Genomic DNA, 25,889 nt, shown 5'->3' on the forward strand with positions numbered 1-25,889 from the left:
CAGTTTTACCAAATATTTTGTCATAGTATTACAAAAGTCACCACCTTCACCTTTTTTTAATATTTATTTTTAGAGATAGGATCTCACTTTGTCACCCAGGTTAGAGTGCAGTGGCACAACCACAATTCACTGCAGTCTCGACCTCCCAGGCTCAAGCAATCCTCCCACCTCAGCCACTTAAAGTAGCTGGGATTACAGGTGGTGCACTACCATGCCTGGCTAGTTTTTTTTTATTTTTTGTAGAGATGGGTCTCACTATGTTGTCCAGGCTGGTCTTGAATTCCTAGGCTCAAGCAATCCTCCTGCCTCAGCCTCCCAAAGTGCTGGGATTAAAGGCATGAGCCATGACACCCCGTCTGGTCACCACCTTTCTAGCTTGCGATTATCTGTTGCCTTGCTGCCCACTGACTGACTGCTTAATCGATGCCACATATTTTAGGTTTTTGTTATGGTAGTTCCCTACTCCTGGAGGCAATTTTTGCATAGTTAAAGTACAGGATAAGCTGCTATAACAAAAGGCACAAGAATAAAGTGACTCAGACAAGAGAGGGATTTGTTTTTATCTCACATAGCAGTCCAGTGTGAGGCAGCTCTCTTTCATGAGGTCTTCCAGAGACCCAGGCTCCATAATTCCATAGGTGCTCCATCTACTCCATCTACACAGTGAAAGGTTGCCAGCCAGCATCATAACTACGACCCAGCTTACAGAAAGGGAAAAGAGAGAAAATGGTTGGCGATCATTTTCATTTACTTAAAAGTCTTGAACGGATATCATACACTTCTCTTCACAACTCCTTAGTCTGAACTTGGTTACATGGCTGTATCTACCTGTGAGGTAGACTGGGAAATGATAGTTAACTCCAGTTAGGTCACCTTGGGCACAACTAAAACTTGTGATTCCATTACTAAAAGGAGTAAGAGTAGAATATATGTTTGGAAACACATTTTCTGTCACTGTTACAATGGGGGTAAGGAGGGAGAGTACCACTTACTATTATCATGTACTGTTGAATTTTTTTTTCTAGAACAGTAACTATTTTAGAGCCAGGCAACACCCTAAGTATTTGACTCTGTAAAAGGAAATAGTATAGAAGTTGAATGCTTTTTTTTTTTTTTGAGACAGAGTCTTGCTCTGTCGCCAGGCTGGAGTACAGTGGCCCAATCTCGGCTCACTGCAACCTCCGCCTCCCGGGTTCAAGCGATTCTCCTGCCTCAGCCTCCTGAGTAGCTGGAACTACAGGCATGTACCATCTTGCCTGGCTAATTTTTGTATTTTTAGTAGAGACGGGGTTTCACCATGTTGGCCAGGATGGTTTCAATCTCCTGACCTCGTGATCCACCCTCCTCGGCCTCCCAAAGTGCTGGGATTACAGGCGTGAGCCACCGTGCCCAACCGAATTATTCTTCTCAGAAAAATTTGATCTAAGGCTCTAATTCAAAATATAAAAATAAGTGCTCATTGAAAAATAGACCAAAACTCTATAGACAGTTATACATTAAAAAGCTTTAACGTTATAAACTCATAGAATCACATAATATTAGAGCTAAAAAAGGACCCTGAGTTCTTTATAAAAAAAATAAAATAAACTATGGCTTAAAGGGGTTAAATAAATGGCCCCAAATCAGAAAGGCAGCAACAGATCCAGGACCAGAATCAAGTTCTTCTTTTCTTTTGTCTTTTTTCTCTTCTTTTCTTTTTTCTTTTCTGAGACAGGGTCTTGCTCTGTCATCCAGGCTGGAGTGCAGTGGCGTGATCATAGCTCACGGTAACCCTGAACTCCTGGGCTTAAGTGATCCTCCCACCTCAGCCTCCAGAGTAGCTAGGACTTTAGGTACTCAACACTGCTCTTAGCTAATTTTTAAATTTTTTGTAGAGACACCGTCTCACTATGATGCCTAGGCTAGTCTCAAACTCCTGGGCTCAAGCGATCCTCCCACCTGGGCCTCCCAAAGTGCTGGGATTACAGGTGTGAGCCATGGTGCCTGGTTCAGAACCAAATTCTACTGAATCATTGGATATATAGCATCTATTTTTTGAGGCAGAAATTTCACTGTAATTTTAAACAGTATGCCAATTTAAAAAGAAAATGCAATTTTTCCAGATTATGTACTATTAAGTAATTTTCAATTATATGACAAATGATGAACATATACATTTAAGAAATATAACATAAATCGGTCAGGCATGGTGGCTCACGCCTGTAATCCCAGCACTTTGGGAGGCCGAGGTGGGCAGATCATGAGGTCAGAAGATTGAAACCATCCTGGCTAACACGGTGAAACCCCATCTCTACTAAAAATACAAAAAATTAGCCTGACACGGTGGCATGCGCCTGTAATCCCAGCTACTCAGGAGGCTGAGGCAGGAGAATCGCTTGAACCCAGGAAGCGGAGGTTGCAGTGAGCCAAGATGATGCCACTGCCCTCCAGCCTGGGGAACAGAGTGAGACTCCATCTCAAAAAAAAAAAAAAAAAGAAAAGAAAAGAAAAAGAAATATAACATAAATTAATTTATGCCTTTAATACTAAATTTGCTTATTTTAAAAAATTATACACAAGCTGAATCTGATCCAACTGGCCACATTACTTTTGGATTATTTCACTATTGTATTTATTTCAAAATATACTTATTTCACTGATGTTTGGTTGGTTTAAAAAACTTTTAAAAATATACTTATTTACTTCAAATAATAATGTAAACACACAAAGTATGAGCTCAATTTACCCTGTTTTGAAGAGTATAAGTTGATACAGTATACCAGTACTTTCTGGGGTTGTTTTGTTGTTGTTGTTGTTGTTGTTGCTGTTTTGATAGGGTTTCCAGGCTGCAGTGCAGTGCATGATCATGGCTCACTGTAACCTCAACCCCCCATGCTCAAGCAATCCTCTCACTGCAGCCTCCTGAGTAACTGGGACTACAGGCATGTGCCACCATGCCAGGTAACTTTTTGTATTTTTTCTAGAGAAGGGGTTTCACCATGTTTCCCCGGTTGGTCTCAAACTCCTGGGCTCAAGCAATCCACCCGCCTTAGCTTCCCAAAGTGCTGAGATTACAGGTGTGGGCCACTGCACCCAGCCTTGTCTGTTTTTAAATCCTAGGAATATTCCAAAAGGGAGCTGTCTTTCTTCAAGAGAATTCATAATATTAAGCAGCACATCATATGCAAAAATATGGCACTATTATAATTTATTTACTTATATCTTTATACACACCCAAATCAGATTTAAGGGCACTTTTAAGATTACCTAAAATATAGTTTATGTTACAATAAGTGTAAATAGAAAACTTATTTTAAGTTTTATTAGTTTAACAAACATTGGCTGAGCATGTTAGGCATTATGTTTTCAAATACGATGTAAAAGAAAATAAATTATTCAAGTGGCTTTAGTATAGATATTCACTAAAAGAAATTAGTCATCACTGATTTAGAAAACACTGTTGGTAGTTTTATGGAGCTAGCAGGTATGATACTTTTAAAAGTATATGCTATAGAATTAGAATTTAAAGGTTCCATTGTCATCAGAGATTTCAAAAAATACAACATAAAAATGTCCAAAAGTCCAAAGCAGTGGTTTTCAACTAGGGATGATATAGCAAAATATCTAAATATATTTTGAGTTGCCACATATGAAGAGGTGCTACTGACATAATGGGTAAGAGGTCGGGGACATTGTTAAACATCCTACAATGCACAGCACAGCCCTCCACAATAAATAGTTATCTGGCCAAAAATGTCACTAGTGCTGAGATTGAGAAATGCCAGCCTAAAGTGATTTAATGTGACTTAATAAGCATTAATTTATTATCTGAGAGACATGACAAACACATAGGTATATTTTCACAGATATGAAAAATAATGTAGATAGGACAAAAGTTTTACACTTCACATAAAATTCCGTATTACTATATATTTATAATTATAAAGACTACTAATGGTACATTTTTATGAATAGCATTACATTGAACTTTCTTAGATGAGCAGTGATTTCTACCTTGCTGGAATTTTATAGTGGAGCTGTTTCCTTCATCTTTTTCGACAAATATTTAACATACATCTATTTTTAAAATGTTCTATATAAGGTGATGGAATGGAAAGCCAAATAACAACAGTATTAGGGTATACACACATATAATTTAAAAATTACAATCATTGTGACTAACACTATATTACAGAACAGTGAACAAGACAGTGATAGAACAGAAGAGGATAACTTCTGTAGTTATTTGGGGCATCTGTAGTAAGGGAAGAATACCAAAGACAGCTTCCCAGAAGAACAAATGCCTGATCTGAATGTTTGTCTCAGAAGATAGTGTGTCCGGAATTGGTTCCTTCTGGTGGGTTCTTGGTCTTGCTGACTTCAAGAATCAAGCCGCGGACACTTACGGTGTTACATTTCTTAAAGATGGTATGTCTGGAGTTTGTTCCTTCAGATGTTCATATGTGTCCAGAGTTTCTTCCTTCTGGTGGGTTCGTGGTCTTGCTGACTTCAGGAGTGAAGCTGCAGACCTTTGCAGTGAGTGTTACAGCTCTTAAAGGTGGCAGGAGTTGTTTGTTCCTCCTGGTGGGTTTGTGGTCTCGCTGACTTAGGAATGAAGGTATAGACCCTCGTGGTGAGTGTTACAGCTCATAAAGGTAGTGTGGACTCAAAGAGTGAGCAGCAGTAACATTTGTTGTGAAGAGTGAAAGAACAAACCTTCCACGGCACGGAAGGGGACCCGAGAGGGTTGCCACTGCTGGCTCGGATGACCAGCTTTTATTCCCTTATTTGGTCCTGCCCACATCCTGCTGATTGGTCCATTTTACAGAGAGCTGATTGGTCCATTTTACAGAGTGCTGATTGGTCCATTTTACAGAGTGCTGATTGGTGCGTTTACAATCCTTTAGCTAGACACAAAGCGCTGATTGGTGCGTTTTTACAGAGTGCTGATTGGTGCGTTGACAATCCTTTAGCTAGACACAGAGCGCTGATTGGTACATTTTTACAGAGTGCTGATTGGTGCATTTACAATCCTTTAGCTAGACAGAAAAGTTCTCCAAGTCCCCACTCAACCCAGGAAGTCCAGCTGGCTTCACCTCTCAATAGGGGGGCCTTATATGTATATCTTGCCAAATAAAGAACTTCTATTTTACTAATAACAGGTTTACCAATCATCTCAATGAAGTATTTAGAGAAGGGAATTTCATAAGGTTTACATTTTAGAAAGATCACTCAGGATGGTTGTAAAGTGGCCAGGCAGGAGAAAGAGATACTAATTAGGACCCATATCCAAGGTAATAAGGCTCTGGAATAAGACAGTCATCCAATAATGAAGGGGAAAAAGGAGGAGATGCGTTGAAGAAATGTTAAGAAAAACTGGTAGAACTACAGATGATACTTCATGGGCACATTAATATAAGGAAATTGCCTCTGGTGGCAAAAACTAGGATAAGCCCATGCTGTGGGATGCTTTCAGGGTAGGCTAAAAAGGAATATGTAAATACTTATAATACAAAATTACCATTAATTTAATATGCATATATAACACAAAACTTTTAATTACTAAATTAACCTTTTTTTCTTTTTTTTGGAGACAGGGTCTCGCTCTGTCACCCAGGCTGGTGGGCAGTGGCATGATTGTAGTTCACTGTAACCTCAAACTCCTGGGCTCAAGTGAGTCTCCTGCCTCAGCCTCTCAAGTAGCTGGGACTACACACATGCACCACCACACCCAGCTAATATTTTTATTTTTTTGTAGATATAGGTTCTTACTATGTTGTCCAGGCTGGTCTTAAACTCCTAGCTTCAGGCAATCCTCCTGTCTTAGCCCCACAAAGCACTGGGATTATAGGCATAAGCCACAATGCCTGGCCTCTTAATTTTATCTTAAGCACAAAACTGACTACAAAATACTTTAAAAATAGAGGTATCAAACTTCAGGGCCCAAGTAAAGAATGTGGAGGTCATCATTACCATCTTCACAACAAGAAAAAATGCTGAAGAAACTGAAAATCAACAACTCTTCTTGGAACCATCAAAGAATTATGGTAATAGAGCAAACTGCAGCCACTAAAACTGGAGAGATAGACAGGCAGATACAGACAATCACAGCTTAGTGGGAGCAGAAGCCTGAAGCTGCAGCCACTATCTGGAAGAATACTTGAAACTGTAATTAACAAATTTCTGGAGGCTTAGTGTCAACTAACTTGAGAATTAAATACTCTGAGGAGGTCCAGTCTTAGGGGCGCACCCACACTTTCTTGAGTTTTACATGAGGCCCATCAGGTTCTCCTGTGAAGACCAGAGAAAAACCCCATCTGCTCTGGTAGGGGGAGGAGTAAAGTCACGATTTTGAAACACACCAAGAGTTTTCTATTCTTAGCAAGCCCTGCCTCAAGGGAAACTATTTTACCAGAACCTAACAGAAGGGGGTTTTACCAAAGCCCTAACAACCTGGGGGAAGAGAAATAAATACCCAACTTAGTTTCAATAAAACACTGAGAACCTAATCATGGGACTATAAAATGCTTTCCCCTCCTCCCGCCCTACCCACCACATCAATAGGTCTGTATAATAACAGAGATTTTAGCTAAGAGAACTTCAAGTCTCAGGCACTGTGTCAAGGAGTCTCACGAAAAGCCCAAAACAACAGGAGAGAGAAAAACAAAGGCATAGAGGAAATTTCAGCCTCTAATGCCACAGCTACAGCAAACAGTAAATACAGCCTAACTCCCAGCCAGAAAAACATGAAATTTTACACTAAAGACCTATTGACCTCATTTCCATTTATCTAATACATCATATCTTGCTTCCAAGAAGAAATTACAAGGCATGCAAAAAGGCAAAAAACAGTTGGAAGAGACAAAGCAAGCATCAGAACCAGACTCAGATAAGACAGAGATGTTGGAATTATCAGATCGGAAAGTTAAAATGAGTACGATTAATATGCTATAAGCTCTAATTTAAAAATTAGATAACATACAAGAACAGATGGGCAGTGTAAGCACAGAAAGGGAAAGTCTAAGAAAAAAATCAAATGGAAATGCTAGAAGTAAAAAACACTGTAATGGAAATGAAGAATGCTATTGATGGGGTCATCAACAGACTACATACAGCTAAGGAAAGAATCACTGCACTTGAAGAGAGATCAATAGAAACTTCTAGAACTGAAATGCAAAGAGAAAATAGAATGAAGAAGACAGAACAGAATATCCAAGAACTGTGGGACAAAAAAAGGGGTAAATATATATAATAGGAATACCAGAAGGAAAAGAAAGAGAGAAAGGAAGAGAAGAAATATTTGAAGTAATAATGACTAAGGATTTTCCAAAATTAATGATAGATATCAAACCATAGATCCAGGAAATTTTGAGAACACCAAGTAGGATAATGCCAAAAAAATCTATACCTAGGAATAGCATATTTGTGTCTGCAGAAAACCAAAGACAAAGAGAAAATCTTCAAAGAAGCCAGAGGGTAGCAGTGGAAACAATTACCTATAGAGGAGCAAAGATAAGAATTACACCTGACTCATCTTCAGAAACCATGCAAGCAAGAGGAGAGTAGAGTGAAATATTTTAAGTGTTAAAAGGAAAAAAAAAAACCCCACTAACCTAGAATTCTGTATTCTATGAAATTATCATTTAAAAGTAAAGGAGAAATAAAGACTTTTAAGGCAAACAAAATCAAAGGAATTTGTTTCCAGTAGACCTGCCTTGCAAGGAATGTTAAAAGTAGTTCTTCAGAGAGAAGGAAAATTATATAGGTCAGAAACGCAGACCTATAAAAAGAAAGAAAAAGCATCAGAGAAGGAATAAAGGAAAAAGGTAAAATAATGTTTTTTTTTTTCATTCTTAACTGATTTAACAGATAACAGTTTGTTCAAAATGGTGATAGCAACAATGTGTTTAGTGAGTATAGCTTATGGATAAGAGAAATGAATGACAACATTGTGATAAGGGAGAGGAGGGAGGGATTGGGAACACTCTGTTATAAGGTACTTGCACTACTCATGAAGCACTATCATGTCATTTGAAGGTGGACTTTTATTAGTAGTAAATATATATTGCAAACTCTAGGGCAATGAATAAGAAAAATTTAAAAAGTATAATTGATATGCTAAGAGAGGAGAAAAAATGGAATCACATAAAATGCTCAATTAAAACCAGAGAAGGCAGCACAAGAGCAGAAGTCAGAAGAAAAGGAAACTTCATGGCCACTACACCACAGGGTATGTGGCACTGTAGGAGCACAGGAAACTACAGGGTTCCCATGATCAGAAAAAAAAAAACAACGAACTATTGAAAACCCACTGCTTTAGAAGAAAAAATGATCTCTGAAGTAGATCTCCTAATAGTTTACCCATTTAAAATATCTAACTCTTCAGAGAATCTGGAGTGGCAGTTTCTACTTTGAAAATGCTTTCTGGGATTATACAAAACTGGAAGTCCAGTGCTTCCAATCTGGTGATCTAGGTCATATCCTCAGAGCTCTCTTGAGTCATGAGGCCCCCAGATGATTCTCCCAGATCATTTCTTACACACTCTCCTTTTCCTCCAGGAAAAGCATAGGAGGGTATATGTCTGGGTTCTCTTTGCCACAAGTATAGTTCCAGTTAATAAGGTGGATTTTACCTTTTGACACTCTTTTCTTGCTACCCTAACAGTTTATTTCAAATAGTAGTTTATGGAACATTGCATCAGAATCACTTCAGGTGTCTGTTAAAGAGTGAGATTCCTGGGTCCAGCCCAAGAACTACTGAATGCGACACTCAGGGAGGGGGCTCAGGAATGTGCATTGCTAGCAAATGTCACAAGTGAGTCTTAAGCACACTAAAGTCTGAGAACCACTGCTTTAATATATAGTTCCTGGCAGGGCATGGTGGCACATGCCTGTAATCCCAGCACTTTCAGAGGCCAAGGCAGGCAGATCCCTTGACATCAGGAGTCTGAGACCAGCCTGGCCAACATGGCAAAACCCTGTCTCTACTAAAATACAAAAATTAGCCAGGCGTGGTGGCACAAGCCTGTAGTCCCAGCTCCTCGGGAGACTGAGGCAGGAGAATCGCTTGAACCCAGGGGACAGAGGTTGTGGTGAGCCATGATCATGCTAATGTACTCCAGCCTGGGCGACAGAGTGAGACTCCATCTCAAATAATAATAATAATAATAATAATAATAATAATAATAATAGTAATAATAATAATATAGTTCCTTTTATGTTTTGGGTCAATTTACCACTTGGAATATTTGTCCCCTAATCACCTGCTGAATACATCTGTTAACCAAATACAGCACATGCTCAACGAATATTTGTTGAAAGATGACTTGAGGAACATAGCATTATACTTCCTTAACGACTGTGATAAGCAAAACATTTTGGTTCTTCAAACCTAGATAGTAGTTGTTTTATTCTAAATAAATTAAACAATTCTTATAGTCTTGTATGTCATGTGTACAGAATAGCTATAATTTTAAAACTGCGAGAGTAAGACAAGCCAAATTTTCTTTATTTATTTCCCACCTGGATAATCCAGAATCAAACTTTATTTAGATGTTAGGCTTGCTCTGATACAGACCTTCAAAAAAACAAATCACTGGAGCTTCTCATGTCAGCAAAATCTGGTTTAAAGAATTCCTACAAAGGAAAAATAAATGGATGAAAATATAAACATCTATAGAAAATATAAATGCAAATATAAATGCAAAACAACAAAAAACTTATATAGAGTTGTTGATATGGTTTGGCTGTGTCCCCACCCAAATCTCATCTTGTAGTTCCCATAATTCCCACAAGTCATGGGAGGGACCCAGTGGGAGGTAACTGAATCACGGGGGTGGTTACCCTCAGGCTGTTCTCATGACAGTGAGTGAGTTCTCATGAGATCTGATGGTTTTATAAGGGGCTTTTTCCCCTTTTGCTTGGCACTCCTCTCTCCTGCTGCCTCTTGAAGAAGGACATGTTTGCTTCCCCTTCAGCCATGATTGTAAGTTTCCTGAGGCTTCCCCAGCCACATGGAACTGTGAGTCAATTAAACCTCTTTCCTTTATAAATTACCCAATCTCGGGTATTTCTTCATAGCAGCATGAGAACGGACTAATACAGTTGTCATAAGGATCAAAATGTGAGCAGGAGTGTCAGCAAATGTTAGAGGGACTATGAGGCTGGCCTGAGGGGTGGAGAAATGGGCAAAAGAGTGTAGAGGCTAGGGTAAACTAGAAGGGAAAAAAATGAGTAGGCTAAGAACATTAAGGCCTACTCATCAAACCTCCCAAGAACCAGAAAACTAAGGATGTTAAGAAACCAAAAAGCTAATCTACAAGCAAAAGATAAAAGAAACAGGACTTTTAACTGGGTTCTTCAAGTATTAGGTCAATGAATTACACATTGTACTACATTATACTACTAGACTACTTTGTAAGGCTTTGCTAAACTCTAACACTAGTATCCAATCAAAACTATAATCACCTCAGAATCTGCGTGAGAGAAGGGCCCTCAATTTTTAGTTCTTTTTTTTTTTTAAATTTTAAGTTCCTTCTAATATTCCCAGCTTAGAAAATCTTGGGAAAACTGAGCTATAGCCCATTCTTCCATAGATGTTCTTTACAGAAGAAAACAGACAAGGAGTAAATAAAAGCAATACATGATCACTCTCCAGAGGCCTTACTTCTTAGGAGACTGTGCCATTCAAAAGGGAGGCAAGGCTCTCCTCCTCATCGATTTATTAGTGGGACATGTTATATGTGTGGTATGCTGTGTGTGTGCATGCGTGCATGTACATGAATGAGTGTATTATGAGGACATGTGTGGGACCAACCAACATTCAGACTATCACGTACCTTGAACCTATCAGCAGCAGGATGTGAACACTCACATGAATGCTGTCACTCTGGAAAAGACATGAAGTTTTAGGTATATATGTTAGTCTTTCCTCCTTAGCAGAGGAGAGGAACAGAGACAGAGAGAAGCAGGACTCACACACACGGAGAAATTCTCCTAAGTTGGGGGGCAGAACAGGGTGGAGGGGTTGGTCCTCACCCCTTCCTCCCTGTACATTCTGAATGGCCAAGTGAGAGGCCGAACTCCAACAAAAAGAAAGAAAGAACTGAAGACAGACTACACTGGGAACTCACTCTGGCTGCTGTGGGCAGACATATTCTTTTTCAAAGACATAGTTGAAGCACTAGCCTTAAAATTTGTGAGAGGTTGCAAGCCTGCACGAAAATAAAAGAGATAAGAAAAACAGTAAAGTAAATATTGGCAAAGTCTTCTAAAATTAATCTGTGATAAAAGATAAAAAAGTAAACTTGTAGGCAAAAAGCAAAAATTACCTGCAAACAACTTTTTTTCTAGTTCTTCTTGGATCTTAAGAAGAATTCTCTCCTGTTCTAAGGCTTCTATATACTTTGAGTAGCACCAGGTTGGCTAAGAAAAGCAATTTTCAAAGTTAATTCTGAAATGTTTGCTTTAGGAAATAAACTGAAGGTAAGATGTCTTCTATCAGCCTCTTCATTTAAATTTGTATTAAAGTATAACACACATAAAGAAAAGTGCACATCACAAGTTTATAATGATATGAATTTTTACCAACTGAACATACCCAGGTCACCTTTTAACTGGGTACCACAAATTATTATCAACCTACCTTAGTCCATTTTCATACAAATATTTATGATAAAGTAAGTGTATTTTCTTCCATAGCCTTGACAAAATGTTTAAATTCCCTGGTTTGCAGGGAGGAGGTGGGGTGGGAACGTGAGGGTGGTCATATTCTATTTCTCAGTGAATCGATGTCAACAAAAGCTTTATAGATATCTTGACAGCTATTCAGTCATCTTTATATATTCAATTTGATTGTAAATTTAGTACTTAGGAAAGATCTTTATATATTCAATTTGACTGTAAATCAAGTTTAAGGGGAGAGCAACTTTGCATTTGGATTCATCATAATTCTTCAATGTGCAAAATCTATCTAAAACAAATGCATATACAGTTAGCCCTTCACATCCACAGGTTCTGCATCTGCAGATTCAACCCAATTGCAGATCAAAAATATTTTAAAAAATCAACAAAAAATAATACAAATAAAATATACAGTATAACTATTTACATAGCATTTACTTACGCTATAGCATAATACTTAGGTAATATATGTAATCTAGAGATGATTCAAAATATATGGGAGGATGTGGATAGGTTATATGCAAATACCATGTTGTTTTATATCAGGGACTTGAGCATTTCCAGATTTTGGTATCTGCAGGTAGTCTTGGAACCACCCCACAGTGGATACTGAGGAACGACTGTATAGGGCATCTACATTTACAAAATGTCAGTGTATTATTACTTTACAAATTGCTAAAGTAATTCAACATGTATACTTTAAACAGAAATCATAATAAGCTGCATTTATATTTATAAAATATCTTTGGTTTCTAAAAGTTTTTTAGTTTCCTACAAAAATCTTGAATATGACAAGATAGCATCATCATCACCACCATCATCATCATCATCCCTTTCTCTCTCTCTCTTTTTAACCAATAAGGTAAGAGGCTCAAAGGAAATTATGTGATTATATCCAGGTTTCAAGATAATACTCACTTGTGATAAAACAAAGATTAGAAGCCTGTTACCTCACACCTGTAATCCTAGCACTTTGGAAGGCTAAAGTGGGAGGTTTGCGCAAGCCCAGGAGTTTGAGACCAGCCTGGGCAACATGGTGAAACCTCATCTCTATAAAAAATACAAAAAATTAGCCAGGCATGGTGGTGTGCACCTGTAGTCCCAGCTACTTGGGAGGCTGAAGTGGGAGGATTCCTTGAGCCTAGGAAGTTGAGGCTACAAAGAGCCCTTGCACCCTTTAACCTGCAAAGAGTTATCGTACCACTGCACTCCAGCCTGGGTGACAGAGCAAGACCCTGTCTCAAAAAAAAAAAAAAAAAAAAAAAAAAAAGAAGCAGCCTGATATCTCTAACTGGATGTTTCCCCCTTTCACACTGTGTTTCTAAAATTTAATGCTAGTCATTTGCTAATGAATGGTATTATTTGCTAGGTATCATATGCTTTTAGATATCTCTTTCAGTATACAGTTCCACAAAATTGGATATTTCTCTTCTCTCAATAATAGCTTCATAGTTAGCCAGTTATCTTAGCTGGGTAACTGAACTTATTTGACATTCCTAAATGCCAGAAAGATTGTTTCTTGAGTTAGTATTACCCTAAGATACAAATGCTTTCAATACAAGTCATCAAAAATAGACATAAGTTAAACATATGAAATTTCAGGGAAGTAACAGTAATGTACTAGTTATAAATGTAAATGTAAACACAGAAACCATAATGTATTGGTGGGTGGTCATGTATGGTTAATTTTATGACTACTTCAAAAAATTAAATATTTGAGACTAAGCATTTGACATTCTTCTGTCATTTTTTAACCCAAGAATACAACATCCTATATATATTCCATCTTGTTCTCTCTATTATACTGTATCTGTCTCATTTTCTTTTCCAACAAGATGATCACTTCAACTTCTGCAATTTAAGTCTTCCTCCTGTATCTCAAGAAGTTATTTTTCTTTATTAAACTATCTGGGATTGGCTGAAATTTTAATGCTCTCTGAAGGCTCAAAGAAACTCCCTTCAATCTCTCCTACTATTATAATTGTAGGCTTATTTTCAAACAAACACATTTCTAGTACTGTACAATGACTGAGTTACTGCATTCCACTATCCAGTGCTCTAGCGGGGAAATGAGGTCTGCACCACCTTGCATGCTTACCTGTCGGCCATATGGTTGGAGGCCTAGGAAGGAATCACTGAGTAAAGCAGTTTTGATAGCAGGCACTGAAGTATTTGCATATTGTTTGATTCCATCCTGTAATTATATTAAATTAAATTATTCCCCAGAAAAGATAATGCTATGTTAATATAAACTTATGGCTAAGGAGTTATAACATCATACGACATAATATTTCATAGTGAGTGCTGCACTTGAGGTTTCATCAAGTCAATATCACTAATGTGACAGAGTCTCCTGCTTTGATCTCTAATCTTATTTCATACTAATATAAAAATACTTTAAAATAAATGAGAGAAATGATTAAGCTGAATGTAAAAATCATTCCCAAATTCTGGAATCCAAGAAAAACCACTATAAACATTTTCATGAACATCCATCCACATTTCTCACTAGGGAAAATGCATAGATTCACAATTTTAATCTTTATATTTTATTATATAAATTTTATACAAATAGAATCTAACTATATTTGCTCCTTTTAAATCTGCCTTTTCATGTAGAATATGTTGTGAAAATGTGAATAAATATACAGCTGGAATGTATGCTGGGCCTTTGTATTTTTTACCATTGTTTATCTGCTGTAGAACAGTGTCTGCCACATAGTATGCACTCAAATATTTGTTGAATGATGAAATTAATAAATTACGTCACCATTTTCAGTGGATGAATGATCTTATGCACTAAAAGGTTTGCTGAATGATAAAATGAATAAATGTTATCATCACTTTCAACAGATAATATTCTAGAAAAAGGATGTACCATAGATAATTTAATTAACAACACTCATTAGAAATTTAGGTCATTTTCTTACTCAGCAACAGAAAGTCAAAAACCACATGTTCTCACTTATAAGTGGGAGCTAAATGATGGGTACACACAGACATATAGAGGAACAGACACTGGTGACTCCAAAAGTTGGGAGGGTGGGAGGCCAGTGAACGATGAAATACAACCTGTTGGGTACAACATACACTATTTGGGTGATGAGTATACTTCAAAGCCAGACTTTACCACACACAACATACCCATGTAACACAACTGCACTTGTACTCCTAAATCTATACAAATAAAAAATTAATTAAATTTCCTTAAAAAAAGAAAAAACACTTACCCAAACTTAAGAGGAAAACACATTTGAAGTAATTATAACAAAAAAGAACCATGTATAATTGTATTTCAATTAATACAAATCTTTAAGAAAAACAAATAAGCCAACAGATGAGTAAAGAAGAGACACAACAGAAACTTCCCCAAAGAGGAAATGCTACTGCTTAACAAAAATGGACAATTTTTTCAATATCCCTACTAATTAAAGCCATGAAAATAAGAACATTTCGTGCCTTTCAAATTAGTCTTTAAAAATGATAAAACAAGAGTTTCAACATATGAATTTTGAGGAACACAAACATGTAGTCTATACCAACTACTTTTCATTTCTAGAACTTCATTATCCAAAACAGAAGCTCTGTTCCCATTAAATAATAACTCTTTACTGCCTTCTCTCCCCAGTCCCTGGCAACCTCTATTCTTTCTGTTTCTATGAATTTGACTATTATAGATACCTCATCTGGCAAGATGGCTGAATAGGAACAGCTCCCGTCTGCAGCTCCCAGCAAGACCAACACAGAAGGAGGGTGATTTCTGAATTTCCTCCTGAGGTACTGGTTCATCTCATTGGGACTGGTTAGACAGCGAGTACAGCCCACAGAGCATGAGCAGAAGCAGGGTGGGGTGTTGCCTCACGCAGGAAGTGCAAGGGGTTGGGGAACTCTCTCCCCTAGCCAAGGGAAGCCATGAGGGACTGTGCCGTGAGGAACAATGCACTCCAGCCCAGATACTATGCTTTTCCCACGGTCTTCACAACCTGCAGGCCAGGAGATTCCCTCGGGTGCCTATGCCACCAGTGCCCTGGGTTTCAAGCACAAAACTGGGCAGCTGTTTGGGCAGACACCGAGCTAGCTCCAGGAGTTTTTTTTTCTTTTTTTGTACCCCAGTGGAGCCTGGAACCCCAGCGAGACAGAACCATTCACTCCCCTGGAAAGGGGGCTGAAGCCATGGAGCCAAGTGGTCTCGCTCAGTGGGTCCCATCTCCAAGTAGCCCAGAAAGCTAAGATCCACTGGCTTGAAATTCTCACTGCCAGCACAGCAGTCTGAAGTTGACCTGGGACACTCGAGCTTGGTAGGGGGAGGGGCGTCTTTCATTACTGAGGCTTGAGTAGGCGGTTCTCCCCTCACAGTGTTAAGGAAACCTCTGGGAAGTTTGAATGGGGTGGAACTCACTGCAGTGTGGCAAAGCAGCTGTGGCCAGACTGCCTCTCTAGATTCCTCCTCACTGGGCAGAGCATCTCTGAAAGACAGCCAGCAGCCCCAGTCAGGGGCTTATAGATCAAACTCCCAACTCCCTGGGACAGAGCACCTGGGGGACAGGATGGCTGTGGGTGCAGCTTCAGCAGACTTAAACATTCCTGCCTGCCAGCTCTGAAGAGAGCAAAAGATCTCCCAGCACAGTTCTCGAGCTCTGCTAAGGGACAGACTGCCTTCTCAAGTGGGTCCCTGACCCCAGTGCTTCCTGACTGGAGGTACCTCCCAGCAGGGGTCGACAGACACTTCATACAGGAGAGATCCAAGTGGCATCAGGCGAGTGCCCCTCTGGGACAAAGCTTCCAGAGGAAGGAGCAGGCAGCAATCTTTGCTGTTCTGCAGCCTCTGCCAGTGATAACCCAGGCAAACAGGGTCTGGAGTGGACCTCCAGCAAACTCCAGCAGACCTGCAGAAGAGGGGCCTGACTGTTGAAGTAAAACTAACAAACAGAAAGCAATAACATCAACATCAACAAAAAGGGCACCCACAGAAAAACTCCATCAAAAGGCCATCAGCATCAAAGATGAAAAGTAGATAAATCCATGAAGATGCAGAAAAACCAGCACAAAAAGGCTGAAAATTCCAAAAATCAGAATGCCTCTTCTCCTCCAAAGGATTGCAGCTCCTCTACAGCAAGGGCACAAAACTGGATGAAGAATGAGTTTGATGAATTGACAGAAATAGGCTTCAGAAGGTGGGTAATAACAAACTCTTCTGAGCTAAAGGAGGATCTTCTAACCCAATGCAAGGAAGCTAAGAACCTTGACAAAAGGTTACAGCAACTGCTAACTAGAATACCAGTTTAAAGAAGAACATGAATGACCTAATGGAGCTGAAAAACACGGCACAAGAACTTCGTGAAGCATACACAAATATCAATAGCTAGACTGATCAAGTGGAAGAAAGGATATCAGAGATTGAAGATCAACTTAATGAAAACTCGTGAAGACAAGATTAGAGAAAAAGAATGAAAAGGAATGAACAAAGCCTCCAAGAAATATGGGACAATGTGAGAAGACCAAACCTACAATTGATTGGTGTACCTGAAAGTGATGGGGAGAATGGAACCAAGTTGGAAAACACACTTCAAGATATTATCCAGGAGAACTTCCCCAACCTAGCAAGACAGGCCAACATTCAAATTCAGGAAATACAGAGAACGCCACTAAGATACTCCTCGAGAAGAGCAACCCTAAGATACATAATCATCAGATTCTCCAAGGTTGAAATGAAGGAAAAAATGTTAGGGGCAGCCAGAGACAAAGGTCAGGTTACCTATAAAGGGAAGCCCATCAGACTAACAGCGGATCTCTCGGCAGAAACCCCATAGGGTAAGCCAGGAGAGAGTGGGGGCCAATATTCAACAACCTTAAAGAAAAGAATTTTCAACTCACAATTTCATATCCAACCAAACTAAGCTTCATAAGTGAAGAAGAAATAATCCTTTACACACAAGCAAATGCTGAGGGATTGTGTCATCACCAGGCTTGCCTTACAGGAGCTCCTGAAGGAAGCACTAAATATGGAAAGGAAAAACTGGCAACAGCCACTACAAAAACATACCAAAATAGACCAATGACACTAGGAAGAAACTGCATCAAGTAATGTGCAAAATAATCAGCTAGCATCATGATGACAGGATCAAAATCACACGTAACAATATTAACCTTATGTAAATAGGCTAAATGCCCCAATTAAAAGACACAAACTGGCAAATTGGATAAAGAGTCAAGACCCATCGGTGTGCTGTATCCAGGAGACCCATCTCATGTGCATAGGCTCAAAATAAACAAATGGAGGAATATTTACCAAGCAAATGGAAAGCAAAAAAAAAAAGCAGGGGTTGCAATCCTAGTCTCTGATAAAACAGACTTTAAACCAACAAAGATCAAAAAAGACAAAGAAGGGCATTACATAATGGTAAAGGGATCAATGCAACAAGAAGAGCTAACTATCCTAAATATCCTAAATATATGTGCACCCAATACAGGAGATTCATAAAGCAAGTTCTTAGAGACCTACAAAGAGACTTAGACTCCCATACAATAATACTGGGAGACTTTAACACCTCCCTGTCAATATTAGACAGATCAATAAGACAGAAAATTAACAAGGATATTCAGGATTGAACTCCACTCTGGACCAAGTGGACCTAATAGACATCTACAGAACCCTCCACCCCAAATCAACAGAATATACATTCTTCTCAGCATCAGGTAGCACTTATTCTAAAATCAACAACATAATTGGAAGTAAAACACTCCTCAGCAAATGCAAAATAACAGAAATCATAACGAACAGTCTCTCGGACCACAGTACAATCAAATTAGAACTCAGGATTAAGAAACTCATTTGAAACTGCACAACTACATGGAAACTGAACAACCTGCTCCTGAATGACTATTGGGTAAATAACAAAATTAAGGCAGAAATAAATAAGTTCTTTGAAACCAATGAGAACAAAGACACAATGTACCAGAATCTCAGGGACACAGCTAAAGCAGTGTTAAGAGGGAAATTTACAGCACTAAATCCCCACATCAGAAAATGGGAAACATCTAAAATCGACACCCTAACATCACAATTAAAAGAACTATACCCTTTCAGCAGTCAATTACACATTTAAATGTATAGTTTCATGAAGCAACCCAAAACTTTGGTGATGGGCTGGGGTTGGGGAGGGGTGATTTTATCCAACAAGACCAATATTACAACAGCATAAGCAACAGTGAGATAGAAATGTTTAGATTTAAATGTTTGGTTAAATAACCCATGGCCATAACCCTTCCATGGAACATTTTCTAGTCATAAAAAGCTACGCTCACAAAGAATGTTTAATGTAGACAATGTTTATGATACAATAGTAATGAGAAAAAAAGGATTAAAACTGCATATAACAAATGGATATAAGGCCAGATGCAGTGGCTCATGCCTGTAATCCCAACACTTTGGGAGGCCGAGGCGGGTGGATCACTTGAGGTCAGGAGTTTGAGACCAGCCTGGCCAACATGGTGAAACCCCATCTCTACTAAAAATACAAAAATTAGCCAGGTGTGGCAACAGGTGCCTGTAATCTCAGTTACTTGGGAGTCTGAGGCAGGAGAATTGCTTGAACCTGAGAGGCAGAGGTTGCAGTGAGCTGAGATCATGCCACTGCACTCCAGCCTGGATGACAGAGCAAGACCCTGTCAAAAAAAAAAAAAAAAAAAAAAAGTGGATATAATTATGTAAAACAAAAATAAAACCCTATGCACTAAAAAAAGTCTTAAAGGCCTGGCACAGTGGCTCACACCTGTAATTCCAGCACTTTGGGAGGCCAAGGTGGGCGGATTACTTGAGGTCAAGAGTTTGAGATGCCTGGCCAACATGGTGAAACCCTGCCTCTACAAAAAACACAAAAATTAGCCAGGCATGGTGGCATGCACCTGTAATCCCAGCTACTCCGGAGGCTGAGGCAGAAGAATTGCTTGATCATGGGAGGTGGAAGTTGCAGTGAGCCAAGATCACGCCACGGCAGTCTAGCCTGGGCAATAGAGCAAGACACCATCTCAAAAAAAAAAAAGCCCCAAAGAAAAGACATTAAAATGTAGTCACTATGCATAGATGGTATTAATAAAATAATAATAATAATATATTGGCATTAGATTAGAAACTTGTAATATTAAGATTTTTCTATGTTGTTGAACCGGAATCTGATAAATCTGTTTGCAGTGGTGACAGAATTTTAAAAGTACCTATTATTTTCTTATTACTAATAATCCTGAATTAACCTGGTGATATTATCAACAACACAGTTCACTCTTGCTTTAATAATGGAAATCCTGTATTTTATTTCTCAATTTCCTGTGTAGCTGGCTAGGGTTATGCTATACTCTGTAAAGGACAAGATATTTTGCCAGTGTGGCACAAATTTGAGAAGACCCAAGGCCTAGCATTTCATAGGATGAACTTGTCCTTGACTTTTTATATCCAGATGATAGTGTATATTGCCATTAAAATAATTAGATGACCAAAAAAAAAGAAATTTGGGTCATTTTCAACTTTTTACTATTATAAGTGATGCTGTGTATATACATCTTTGTGCATGTTTATGATTCTCTTATTTATTTATTTATTTTTAAATTATTTGTAGAGATGAGGTCTTGCTATGTTGCCCAGGCTGGTCTCCAACCCCTGGGCTCAAGCGATCCTCCTTCCCTGGCTTGCCAAAGTGCTGGGATTACAGGTGGGAGCTACCACACCCAGCTGATTCTCTCCTTTAGAATAAATTTCTAGAAGTGTATTTGCTGATTAAAAAGAATGAACATGGCCAGGTGCCGTGGCTCAAACCTGTAATCCAAGCACTTTGGGAGGCTGAGGTGGGTGGATCACTGGAGGTCAAGAGTTCGCGACCAGCATGGCCAACATGGTGAAACCCTGTCTCTACTAAAAATACAAAAATTAGCCTGGCATGGTGGCGTGTGCCTGTAGTCCCAGCTACTCAGGAGGCTGAGGCACAAGAATCACTTCCACCTGGGAAGCAGAGGTTGCAACGAGCTGAGATTGCACCACTGCACTCCAGCCTGGGTGACACAGCGAGACTCCATCTCAAGAAATAAAATAAAAAGAATGAACATGCTTTTTATGGCAGACTAAGCAGACTAATACAATATGATACCATTTATGTAAGTTAAAAAACATAAAAAGTAGTACTTTGTATTGTTTATGAATGCATCCACATGCATGAAACACTGTCTTTTGTTTGTTTGTTTGTTTTTGAGACGGAGTCTGGCTCTGTCGCCCAGGCTGGAGTGCAGTGGCGTGATCTCGGCTCACTGCAAGCTCCGCCTCCCAGGTTCACGCCATTCTCCTGCCTCAGCCTCCCAAGTAGCTGGGACTACAGGCGCGTGCCACCACGCCTGGCTAATTTTTTGTATTTTTAATAGAGACGGGGTTTCACCGTGTTAGCCAGGATGGTCTCGATCTCCTGACTTCGTGATCCACCCGCCTCGGCCTCCCAAAGTGCTGGGATTACAGGCATGAGCTACCATGCCCGGCCGAAATACTGTCTTTAAAAAGAGCTGGACAAATATATCCCAAACTTAATGACTGCTTCTAGGTATAGGGAGGGTTATAGAACTCAGGGCTGAGGTTACTAGATCTTACTCTATTTGCAATGTTTTATTTCTAATGGGAAAAAGAAAAATAAGGCAAAATGTTAAAAGTGTTTATTTTGGCCTGCACAAATAAACGTGAATGTTCATTATATTACTTTTGTGAATGTTCATTATATTACATTTATTTTTTAAAATGAAATAGGCATAAGCTTATAAATAAGATGAAACATGTTATTTGGGAGCAATTACCCCTTCTTAATTAAAACATAAATATAAGGAGAGAAAGAGACCAATGAATGAATGAATGAATGGACAGATAGTAGACAAATACAGAGGCTAGCCAGTTTGTGACTTGTTTACATATTTCACAATGTATCATTCTGTAATTTTTCTTTTTTTTTTTTAGACGGAATCTCACTCTGTCACCCAGGCTGGAGTGCAGTGGCATAATCTTGGCTCACTGCAACCTCTGCCTCCAGAGTTCAAGCAAATCTCCTGCCTCAGCCTCCCAAGTAGCTGGGGCTACAGGCGCACGTCGCCATGCCCGGTTAATTTTTTTTTTTTTTTGTATTTTAGTAGAGACGGGGTTTCACTGTGTTGCCCAGGCTGGCTGCGAACTCCTGAGCTCAGGCAATCCGCCCATCTTGGCCTCCCAAAGTGCTGGGATTACAGGCGTGAGGCACCGTACCTGGCCCATTCTGTAATTTTAATATTGAAAATGTTGCCCCAGCCAGTACATAATATTTGTTCATTCATTTCCTGATTTATTCAATAAACAACATTAATAATTAAGCATGTGCTGGACACTAGTGTAAGTGCTTATAAAACATGGATAAGGCAGATACTATCATTGAGGATCTTAGTCCAGTGAAGATGACAGACGTAAAAACTTAATCACAAGACTATATAAAGCATGCTCTACAAGGTGGAGGAACGTTATTGCAGCAGACGCAAGTTGCTTGCGTTGCCACAGAGAGTCAAGGAAGTCTTCACTTAGAAGAGATGACATTTGAAATGAATTTAGAGGAATTCCAAAAGTCTGAAGCCTCTGACTGAAGGCTTAAAATCCACTAATATCTGTATTCCATAACTTCTCTATATATATCCCCAGACAAAATTATTCTATAATTCACACATATCACATACCTTTTAAAAGTCTGATAAAACCCAAAATGAGTCTTGTCTCACCTTTCCAGATTTTTCGTCTTCTAGGACTGCCAATTTTTTTTTCTGTTTATTATATTCTTGTCTTCTTTCTAAAACACTCATAATATTTTCATCTGTTAAATTCTTCCTAAACTCACAGAACTGAGGCCAGAATTTAAACAGAACCCCAAAAATTGTCATCTGTATAAAAAAAAGTCTCAGATTACAATTTTATACAAAGGTACCAATTTAAACTCTATTCACCATAATAACAGATTAACTATTCTATCTTTAATATATACCATGTTTGCTCCAACTTATTGTCTCCGGACATCTTGGTATAGTTTTGCTCAGCACATGCTTATCATCAATGGTTTTTATTACCAATGAGAAGTCTTTCTTTAAAAAAAAAAAATACACTAAATACACTTAAAAGTCACTTTATTCTTTATGTTTCCCTAACCAATTGATTGTATTAATAAAGAATCCATTAGGTCTTTTAAAATAAGAAATTTATGTTTTCTTTTAAAACATACTAGTTGATCTGCCATACACTCTGCTGTTTTATGCAAGTATTCCAAATATCCAGTTCATCAAGGAAACTCCCTCCTCCCTCTTTTCTTTCTTTTAGAGAAAGGAAATACCATTTTGCCTCTGGAAAAGCTCTTAAACAAAGCTGCAGATCTAAGAATAAATCTTGAGTAAATTTTAAATGATATAATCTCTTACTTTTATGTGAGAGCAAGAAAAGTAACATTTAAAAAGCAGAATGGTATCCTGGACAAATGCTTTCTATAAGGACACTTTAAGTGATTAATTGTGATATTTATAGAGATAAGAATAGTTGCTCTAATTCTCATGCCAAGTTTTTCCATTAGTTCCAGAGGCATACATTACTTCCAAGAAGGTAGGACTTGCCACATAAGATCAAGTCCAACATCTTATTGCTAGGAATGGCCTTTACCTAATACCCTGGAAAAAAATGAACCATCCCATTAGGCTCCAAGCCAACTCATAGGGGAAAAGAGGAATCTTTAAAAAGTAAATGCTGCAGTGATCAACAGAGACCTGAAATGGCATATTTCATTACTCCTCTTTTCCATACATGAATGCTATTAGTAATACTAAAATTATTCACTCCTTTTAAAATACAGTTTTGTTATTGAATTCTATAGCCTCTTGGGAGTGTAAATGTAAAATCTAGAGATACTTTATTTGATGAAATGCAGGCTTTTAAGACATTTTCATTTACATTTACCTGCCATACATTTAATTAAGTAATCCCCTGTTCCAATGTTAAGGGATCATGGCAGTTTTTATTATGAACTGAAGCTTAAATACTCCTCCTCCTCTATTAATCATACTTCTCAGTTATCTTTCCAAAACCTGAGTCAGTCCCAGTTCTTGAATATATATATTTCCATTTAGAAGGCTTTCTAAGTAAAAGTCACCCAATTAAGACACAATTTTTCAATAGATGGCATAAAACTACTCTATTGTTAAAAGTTGCAATTGAGATTGTAGGTTAATATATATTGTTAATTAAAATTACCCTGTACCTCTCTAATCTTAAAGATAACCAAATTGTGGGTAAGAAAATGTTTTAATAAATATAGAGCTACTTTACTCACTGCCAGTAGATAAATAATGGCTTTAGTATGAGCAAAAGGGGCCAGTGAAAATTTGGCTGAGTGATGCAAACTTTGAGGCTATTGGGAGTGGGAGTGAGGGACAGACAGAGGCTACACTGATACAATGCTAAAACTGTCAGCAGTTTTAAATTTACTATTCAGCCCTTCTGCTCAACTTTGCTCTCATTTCCAATTTGATCTTACTCCTTTCTGTCATGATATATTTCTTCTCACATCATTCATTTATGTGTCCAAAAAATGCCTTCTCTATGCCTGGCATTTGGACTGCAAAGATAAATAAGAACCATTCCCTGCCCTCAAAGAGGTTACAGTCTAATGGGAAAGTCAGACATGAGAATAATCACTTTCAATTTAGTGTGGTAAGTGTTACGACAGAGGTAAAAACAAGGGAGAGAAGATGATACTGCAAAAAGCTCAGGAGAGAAAGCAGTAAGGGCCACTTATGAAACTACAATTAGTTCAATTAGACTAGGGCAGAGACAGCAGGGAGTGGTAAAAGATGTAGCTAGAGAGATATCTAGGAGTATAGACTTCATTCTGAGGGCAGTGGGAAGTATCTGAAATATTTTTAAAATGATTATTTGTAGAGACAGGATCTCACTATATTGCCCAGGCTGGTCTTGAACTCCTGGCCTTAAGCAATTCTCCTGCCTTGGCCTCCCAAAGCGCTGGGATTACTTACAGGTGTGAGCCAGTGTGCTCGGCCGGAATTGAAATATTTTGTTCTTGCGATAGTTTACTGAGAATGATGATTTCCAATATGACGAGTTGGTGGGTGCAGTGCACCAGCATGGCACATGTATACATATGTAACTTACCTGCACATTGCGCACATGTACCATAGAGCCTAAAGTATAATAACAATAATAATAATAATAATAATAATAAAAAGAAAAAAAACTACTTTATACTCTTAAAAATTTAAAAAAAGAAGAAATAAAAAAAAAGAAATATTTTAAGCAGAGAAGTGACATGATCAGATATACGTTAAAAAAGGATTGCTCTGTCTGCCCTGAGTTGGATGGTTTGGAGAGAACCCAGAGGCAGGGAGTTTCTGTAATACGTTATGAGTCATGTTGCAGATCTAAAGTGAGGTAGTTGAGTGGAGGTGTGGATAGAATGACAGATAACGAGGAGACAACTAGGTAAGTTTTAGGAACGGATTAGATACGGAGGTAAGGAAATGAAATAGAGGGAAGACATGGAGATGGCCAACCAGATCTGTGGCTTGTATCCTAGGGTAGGAGGCAATGCCATTCTCTAAACTTCCTTGGGAAAACAGGAATAACAACAGATTCAGTGTGATGAGGCCCCTAAATAAAGATTATTTATTTTCAGATGCTCTAACGTCCATATTTAAGATATATCTAGGACTCCCTTTTAGAAAATCAGGTAGAAGTCATAGGCTAGAGGACTCCAGTAAAATTCTTTGGTTATAATCCCCGAAGAGTATACCAGAACTGAACGGTATTGGCAGCTCCAGACATTTACCGTCAGACTCAAGGCCTTTGATATCGATGGGTAAGTCCTGGCCTGGTTACTAGGAAACCCAGGATAGGCTAAGCTATCTCTAAGATCTTTTCATTAACAGATGTTACCATTCTGACACCATGTTTCTCTATAGCACATCCTCAATCATTCCTCTATATTTCTGCCTATTTTAATGCATAATTTGGATTGTGAGTCCACTTTTAGTTCCTTAGAGGACTTAGAACACAGCTGGCTCACAAATGAATCTAAGAATAATCGACTTTTTCTATGCTCAAGGGCAATAATACCCTAAATCTCTGTTTCATATCACTTCATTCATGACATGGCCTTCCCTATTACCCCTATTATAATTTATTTTTCTTA

General features: G+C 38.5%; 1 protein-coding gene across 17 annotated transcripts in view; it reads right to left on the reverse strand.

Moving 5' to 3' along the window:
* Positions 1-538: 538 nt before the first annotated feature.
* The window catches only part of RGS22 (regulator of G protein signaling 22), a 153,058-nt gene continuing 127,707 nt past the window's right edge, over positions 539-25,889 (reverse strand). For 13 of the 17 annotated variants that reach the window (XM_024251116.3, XM_054519223.2, XM_054519219.2 and 10 more), the window contains 6 exons: positions 22,426-22,584; positions 13,760-13,855; positions 11,310-11,403; positions 11,112-11,192; positions 10,818-10,867; positions 9,470-9,615 (listed from right to left, as the gene is read on the reverse strand). In XM_024251116.3, the coding sequence (XP_024106884.1) occupies positions 10,863-10,867; positions 11,112-11,192; positions 11,310-11,403; positions 13,760-13,855; positions 22,426-22,584 (435 nt within the window). In that variant the 3' untranslated portion in view covers positions 9,470-9,615; positions 10,818-10,862. Of the gene's footprint in view, positions 702-9,469; positions 9,616-10,817; positions 10,868-11,111; positions 11,193-11,309; positions 11,404-13,759; positions 13,856-19,571; positions 19,689-22,383; positions 22,585-25,889 lie in introns of those variants that run through there. The other 4 variants (XR_008509428.1, XR_008509427.1, XM_063726439.1 and 1 more) reach the window with 3 other exon arrangements.

Source organism: Pongo abelii, chromosome 7 (assembly GCF_028885655.2).
Source record: "Pongo abelii isolate AG06213 chromosome 7, NHGRI_mPonAbe1-v2.0_pri, whole genome shotgun sequence".
In the NCBI taxonomy this organism is placed as follows: domain Eukaryota; kingdom Metazoa; phylum Chordata; class Mammalia; order Primates; family Hominidae; genus Pongo; species Pongo abelii.